Below are 7,990 nucleotides of genomic sequence, written 5' to 3'. Positions count from 1 at the left end.
GGGGGCTGCCCGAAGCCCGAGCGCTACCGGCTTCACGGCTTGCCGGGCAGCCTCCAGACCCTGCGCCCCCAGCTGGGCGCTTCCCCTCCCGGGCTCCAGCTGCACTGGGGAAGCGCTGGCCGGGGGCTGCCCGGCAAACCGTGAAGCTGGTAGCGCTCGGGCAGCCCTTTTGGCGTGGCTGGGAGTGGGAGGGAGGAGGAGGCGGGGAAGGGGCGGAGTTGGGGCGGGGCTGGGAAATGGGCGGGGCCAGGGTCCCGTGGAGGGTCCTCTTTTTTTATTTGTTAAATATGGTAACCCTAGTGTTACTGAAATGAGCGAGAAGCTCCTTTCTTCTCTTGCACATGCTGAATTTGAGATAGGCCCACCTGGAGAGCATTGCAGCAATAGAGGCATAGGGAGAGGAGCCACTGATACTGGCTGTAAACTCCTTCTTTCCCTGTACTCCAGTGGCAAAATTAATTTCCATATCAATGAAAATTAACTGAGATAGCTGCAGAATTTGGATCTGTTGGGCACCAGAGTACGCAGGGCCCAGCACAGCAAGTGAAAACTTTACATTTGTTCCAGTGTCAATGGTTCGCTCCTCTTTGAGCCCAAAATATAGCTGCATTAAGTAGTTTGAAAGTGTAAATGTTTCAGCAAGTCACAATATATAGTGCTCTGGATTGTACGCCATGCTCACTACAGTTCTCATTTAAAGCGAGAAAGAATGTCTCAAGCCAGTGCACAATTGCTTTTTCTCTAAAATCAGTATAATGAGGCAAAAATATCTTTCCCTCTTCTGTCACTTTATATAGCTGATCCAAACTTCTACAGCAAAAACTTGCTGCTTTTGGGGAAGACGTACTTGAAGTTAAACAACAAAAAGATAGCCCTCTTGTGGCTAACAAAAGCCAGGGATTATCCGGCACATACAGAGGAGGATAAACAGGTAGGAAAAATAATAAGAACTGTCATAATGTAAGTATGTGGAAACCAACATGCATGGCACTTTGGTGGCTGAACATCTGTAAAAATAATTTGACTAAATTGTACTTCTGGAACTACTTTTGGATTGCATCCAGGTACCAACAAATCGTAATGCATTAATAATTTCTCTGAATCTTTGCCTCTTGGACCAGTAATGTATTAAAACAAAAAAATGAGATTTTAGGGTATTAACTCTTGTCTAATCTTACTGTTCCTATTATAAATACCCAAGTTTTTGTTGGAGCTAAAGAGACACTAAGATTCAAGAGTTTCTGTCAGAGAATGTACTACCACTAGGTATAGATAAAAGTGTTGTATGTTCAGCTGCTAAAGATAACAGGATTATCTCCCCAGGGCTCCAGGCAGTGTCTTATCTAGCAAACTCGTCTTTAAAGATACACATATCCTTGCCACCCCACCCCCCAAAAAAACTCACAACTCCTGAGAACTGTAAAGCTACATTCACTTAACTGTACAAACAGGATCCATCACAGAACAACCTAGTAGTAGGGCACTTTGAACAGGGAGCCTTTTGCAGAAATCTAATTTACAAGCAAAGAACAAACTTCCTTTTCTGCTGGAGGCTCTCAGAGTCTCTGATATATTATGAGTCTTGTTTAGCACTTAGCCTGGTGTCTGCAGGGAGAGCCTACTGTGACTAGATAAGCTTATTTGTCTCTCTCCTGAGTCATGACACTCAGGACCTGTTGCTTTTGCATATCATCTGAGGAAGCACTGACATTCCAGTAGCATTTTGAAAGTATGGACTGAACCCATGTTGGGAGATTTTCAGCATTGAAGTGGATTCCCGTCTAGCCCATGAAGTTGCTTTGAGTTTCATGGGTTCTGCTTAATTGTTAAGGGCTATAGATGCCCTGGAGCAAAATATGCACTTCTATTGTAAAGGGATCACCGTCTACTTGTATGGGGTTAGCATGAGGAGGACAAAGATGTACCCTGTTAGTTCTGAACAATGGGAATGTTGGAAAGAAAAGTCAGGACTGGATCCCAGTTAAAAACTTGAATGAATCAGTTTCAAGTGGCTATATCAAGATGAGAATTAAACACACACAACAATGTGGCCTTCATTCTCATTGAGGACTGTAGGGTGTGTAACCTCACACAGACTCAGAAGTTAAAAATTGTGAACAGTTTATTCCACAGTGTGCAACAAATTGCCACATGGCCGTGTGTATGCTGCACGCAACTACTAGTGTAAGTCCAGCTTCTTATAGCCAGGATTACTAAAGTACTGAATGATGGAGTGGCAGGCCACGAGTCCCAGAAACACTGCTGACCTCACAAACTTGCCTGTTAGCTGTTTGTTGGCTCTGAAACATCTGACTTAGTTGCTGTCAGTGATGGGATAACAGATCCACCTGGTGCTGCTTTATTATGGCAGTTCCTATAAGTAAGTGCTAATTGTTTCTGCTATTGTATGTTTGACTTAAATACAATGAAGAGAGTTAGTGTGTATAGTAAATGAATGTTTAGAGAGGAGGGACGAAGCTGAGAATCAGCAGAGCTCGAAGTTCCATTCATGGTTGTGCTATGAGGGTCCTGTATGATACTGGGTAAATCATTCAATTTCTATATCCTGGTTTCTACATCTTTAAGATAACACTTGTCTTACAGGGAATTGTGAGGCACTTGGATAGTATGGGTATAAGTGCTATAGAAAAGCTTGTAAATAATACCAGTTTTGTTCACCATCACATTTTTTTTTTAATTTAGGTACAGAAAGAAGCTGTGGAACTGCTCAATTCTATATGAAGAGAACTAAACTATTAAGAAGAAACTACATTAAATGTGACTAAAGCACAGGACCAACTACCTAGAGCTTGTTCTACTGTGGCTGTTATTAAAATTAAACTTGTCACCTTACCACTGTATATCTTTAGTAAAAAAAACTGTCAACTACTAGATACATATGATGTAAACTGTAGACTAAAGTGATTTCTATAGAAAGATACGGAACAGCAAGAGTTCTCAAAGTGTGCTCTGCAGAATGACACATTCTCAAAAACAACGAGGAGTGTGGTGGCACCTTAAAGACGAACAGATTTATTTGGACATAAGCTTTCCTAGGTAAAAACCCCACCTCTTCACATGTTTTTGTGGATACAGACTAACATGGCTTCCCCCTGATACTTGACACATGTTCTCAGAATATAGTGGGGGAAATCTCATTTACTATTTGGCTTGGTGCTGCATGGACAGAAGTAGATGGTATCTCTGCCCTGATCCCGCAAGCTGATGCATGTGGGCACACAGGCCTAAGAAAAGCTACAGTATATGAAGTCTAGAAGAGAAACAATCAGATATAAAAGTGAGTAAATACTAATTTTCCCACAGCTCTGTCATCATACAGTAGCTGACATGTATGCAGCCCTCTCAAAGGGAGGGGAAGGAAGAAACTAGCCTTACATACTTCAGTTCAGGAAGGACATTTCAAGGCATGGTGTGGAAGAAAGAATTAAGTGTGAGCCTCTCATGACTTTGTTGCTGGAGGGGAGGAAGGAACTGGAAGAAGCCCTGTGATGAAGAGGGCAGAATGGTGAAGGCCTTTGACAATGGACCACTGAATAAAAATTGGAGAAGCACTTACAAAAGCTGGTACATGTCTCAGGTGGACCTTAAATCTAAACTATTTGATAATGTTCCCTACTATACTCCTCCACTTTTCTGCATCATGCCAATTCAGTACAAAAACCCAGGTTTTGACACAAAATTCAGTGGATCATATGTTTAGTTTGAGATACTGCCTATTGTATTTAAAAAAAAAAAAAGGTAGCATTTTTGCACCCAGAGACATGTGAAAAAGGGTTTTTGTTTCTGAGAATCAGGCAGTTGAAGCATTTGATCCTGGGGAGGGAAAGTATCACACCATCCACTTCCTCAGCCCTGTGCCCCACCCCAAGTGGTGGGACTTGCTATCACCTAAGGAAGGCAAGGAACCCTGGTCGCCAGTCTGAAGGTTCCACAAGCTGCCAGGTTCCACTACCCTCCATGGTGCCGTAAGCACAGGCATGCACCTGGCACGGTTCATGCACTTCTGGAACCTGTCCCTTTTGCAGTGAGAGGGAGACCCTGGTGCACATCTGCTTAAGGTGCACTAGGCTACAACTCCTCCAGAACCGCTTACTGAGGTTCTGGATGCACTTCTCCCTGTACCTCCTCATGTATACTGCATCCAGTTGTGGGACTTCATCAGCCTCCTTCGGCCACTGCCCAAGATGGCTATCCACCATACCAGCAAGAGGAAACTGGATGGTGGGGGGCCACTCAACAACCATGGGGCCTATTTCTGGTCCCTTCATGCATTTGGGTAGAGTTCCTCCAGCTGATAGCCCCTGACTCCTTGGACACATTTGAGGAGTAGTGGGTGCTGTCTAGGGTTCTCCACAAGGTATCCCCCCTCTGGGTCCCTGACTTTTAAACCTTTAATTTTCATTCCTCTCCCTGTTTTTCTCATTGATTGTGTCCAGCACTCCCTTGCAGCCTGGTTCAATGACTTCTCCCCTTAGGTTGAGGTAGTGGGCCTTAGCACAAAGAGTACACAGTCAACCACCTGCAAAAGTGACATCAGGTTCCAACAGCCTCACACTACAGCACCACGAACATTGAATGAGGCAGAAGTCCTGTAGAAAAAATAGTATGTGATCACGTAATTGAAGACTTTCATAGTGAATACACCCAGAGGGTCCAAATTAAAACTACACAGGCTTTCAGTGGTTGACTTTGTCACCTTAATGTTTTCATGTTTTAAAATAATTCATCAGAGGAAATATATTGACCCCCAGCTTGGGTGATCAACATTTGAAACTTTAGATCCACAGAACTCTAGCACTTGAGCTAACAAAGTAAATGGCAGGTTGAGTATTTGGATGAGGCATAAGAAGGGGATAACACACGTGGCCAGTAGGTTTCACAGCTATTTGCTAACAGCAGAGGAATGCAGAGACTTGGACTCCCGAGTTCAGTTCCAGATTCTAGAGCAGGGGAGGGAGTGTGCTCTACTGATTAGCCTTCTGCCCATCCTCCAACCCAAAGCCTGTTTTTTTTCCCACAGCACCCAAACCAAGCTCCTATTTTCTGCATCCACAACTATATACCTCCAGACCTCCCCCCACTGTCTCTGGTTCCAGCATGTCTCATTTCACTCCTTTGCATTCCAAGTCAGGCACCTTCCTCCTTGGTGCTTGGGGGTGCGCACGCGCGTGCACACACACACTCTCTCTCAGGGGAAGGAACATGCTCAGTGCAGACCAAACCTTCAGGCAGTTAAGCCACAACGTTTTTAACAAGTGTCTACTGAGTATGTGCAAACAGATTTGTCAGAGGCTCATAATCTGGCCAAAGTAGGGACGATTTTCACAGGTATGGCAAAAGGCACATCTCTCTGACACCACGGTGACCTCCCTCTCCCCAACCAAATTCCGACTCCCATCTCTGAAGTATGTAGATGCTGGAGCTTCTTAAAAAAAAATCTAACAACCAATTCATTAACATGAGCAAAACAACACATTTTCCCCTTAATTTCATTCTCTGAAACAGATGAACACTTTTGCTGAAATTTTCCCAAAAATGCAAAGGCAGGCACCCAGCATGGAACATTTCAGCCTGAACAGCTAAAGTTTGACAAAGTTATAAGCCGCTGAAAACAGGGTTTTACAAATGAAAAGCATCAGGCAACCTTAACTATAGCTGTCAGGATATGCACTGCTTATAGTAATTTTTACAATCCGTAACATGGGAGTAGGTGGGAGGCAGTTAATACCTTGCTCATAATAATTATAAAATACCTAGTGCTTTACAAAGGAGGTAGATGAAGGTTACTTCTAACTGGAGTTCTTTGCAATGGACTCTGCATATTCACACTCTTGGGATGCACTGATCTAGTGCAGCAAGACAGTGGAACTTTCTAATAGCAGTGCCTGTTAGGAGCATCTCACCCCTCCATTTCCTCTCCCACCCACAGTTCTTGAGTGTGCTCAGGGGGGTGACTATAGGAGGGGTGTCGGCGCCACTGTCACCTCAGTTCCTTCCAACCCCTAGAGCACAATACAAATTAATTACCAAAGTAGGACTCTGCAGGAGTGGGGAAGGTGGATGGGGAGTGGGAATATGCAGAGTCAGTCTCAAAGAACTCTGGTTACAAGTAACCTTTGTTTCTTCTGAGCGTCCTCTGAATATTCCCAGTTTTGGAATAGTTTGACAAGCAGGACATCAACAAAGGAAGAAGGCTGTGGAGTCTTAGGCCTTGTCTACACTACGAGAGTAGTTCGATTTTACTTAAATCGAATATTTGGAATCGATATTGCAAAGTCGAACGTGTGTGTCCACACTAAGGACAGTAATTCGACTTTGTGAGTCCACACTAACGGGGAAAGCGTCGACATTGGAAGCGGTGCACTGAGGGCAGCTATCCCACAGTTCCCGGAGTCCCCGCCGCCCATTGGAATTCTGGGTGGAGCCGCAAATGCCTTCTGGGTAAAAAAAAAAAGGGGCCAGGGTGCTTTTGGGTAACTGTCGTCATCCGTCCATCACTCCCGCCCTCCCTCCCTCCCTGAAAGCGCCGGCGGGAAATCATTTCGCGCACTTTTCCAGTCATTGACAGCGCGGACGCCACAGCACTGTGAGCATGGAGCCCGCTGCAACCATCGCTGCAGTTGTGGCCGCTCTCAACGCCTCGCAGCTTATCATACAGGTTGCCCTGAGGCAGATGCAGAAAAGTCAGGCGAGGAGGCTACGTCAACGCGGTGATGGCCTGAAGTCTGAGAGTAGCACAGACCTCTCAGAAAGCAGGGGACCCAGCGCCGAGGACATCACGGTGGCAATGGGTCATGTTGATGCTGTGAAACGGCGATTCTGGGCACGGGAAACAAGCACTGAGTGGTGGGACCGCATAGTGCTGCAGGTCTGGGATGAATCACAGTGGCTGCGAAACTTCCGCATGCGGAAGGGAACTTTCCTTGAACTTTGTGAGTTGCTGTCCCCTGCCCTGAAGCGCAATGACACCCGGATGCGAGCAGCCCTGACTGTCCAGAAGCGAGTGGCCATAGCCCTCTGGAAGCTTGCAACGCCTGACAGCTACCGGTCAGTCGCGAGCCAGTTTGGGGTGGGCAAATCTACCGTGGGGGTTGTTGTGATGCAAGTAGCCAAGGCAATCGTTGATGTACTGCTGCCAAAGGTAGTGACCCTGGGAAACTTGGAGGCGATCATAGATGGCTTCGCAGCGATGGGATTCCCAAACTGCGGTGGGGCCATAGATGGAACTCACATCCCTATCCTGGCACCGGACCACCAGGCCAGCCAGTACATTAACAGAAAGGGCTACTTTTCCATGGTGCTGCAAGCACTGGTGGACCACAGGGGACGTTTTACCAACATCTACGTGGGATGGCCGGGCAAGGTTCATGACGCTCGTGTTTTCAGGAACTCTGGTCTGTTTAGACGGCTGCAGCAAGGTATTTACTTCCCGGACCACAAAATAACTGTTGGGGATGTGGAGATGCCTATAGTGATCCTCGGGGACCCAGCCTACCCGCTAATGCCCTGGCTCATGAAGCCCTATACAGGTGCCCTGGACACTGAAAAAGAACTCTTCAACTACCGGCTGAGCAAGTGCAGAATGGTGGTGGAGTGTGCTTTTGGACGTCTCAAGGGGAGATGGAGAAGCTTGCTGACTCGCTGTGATCTCAGCGAAACCAATATCCCCATTGTTATAGCAGCTTGCTGTGTGCTCCACAATCTCTGTGAGAGCAAGGGGGAGACCTTTATGGCGGGGTGGGAGGTTGAGGAAATTAGCCTGGCTGCTGATTACTCACAGCCAGACAGCCGGGCGATTAGAAGAGACCAGCGGGAAGCGCTGTGCATCCGGGAGGCTTTGAAAGCAAAGTTCCTGAGTGAGCAGGGTAACCTGTGACTTTCTAATTTTGTGTACAGAGAAGCCTTCACCCCACTTCCAACACACGTTTCAAAATAAAAATAGTTCTACTTTGTTAAAGCACACCGTTTT

The 7,990-nt window shown here is 46.2% G+C and overlaps 1 protein-coding gene across 3 annotated transcripts in view; it reads left to right on the top strand.

Moving 5' to 3' along the window:
- RMDN1 (regulator of microtubule dynamics 1) overlaps positions 1-2,892 on the top strand; it is a 29,032-nt gene extending 26,140 nt beyond the window's left edge. For 2 of the 3 annotated variants that reach the window (XM_034763225.1, XM_034763227.1), the window contains exons 9-10: positions 798-931; positions 2,704-2,892. In XM_034763225.1, the coding sequence (XP_034619116.1) occupies positions 798-931; positions 2,704-2,742 (173 nt within the window). In that variant the 3' untranslated portion in view covers positions 2,743-2,892. Of the gene's footprint in view, positions 1-797; positions 932-2,703 lie in introns of those variants that run through there. The other variant, XR_004644780.1, reaches the window with a different exon arrangement.
- The last annotated feature ends 5,098 nt before the right edge of the window (positions 2,893-7,990 follow it).

This window comes from Trachemys scripta, chromosome 2 (assembly GCF_013100865.1).
Source record: "Trachemys scripta elegans isolate TJP31775 chromosome 2, CAS_Tse_1.0, whole genome shotgun sequence".
NCBI lineage: Eukaryota > Metazoa > Chordata > Testudines > Emydidae > Trachemys > Trachemys scripta.
Note: the sequence above shows the minus strand (reverse complement) of the source record. Positions and strands in the feature narration are given on the sequence as shown.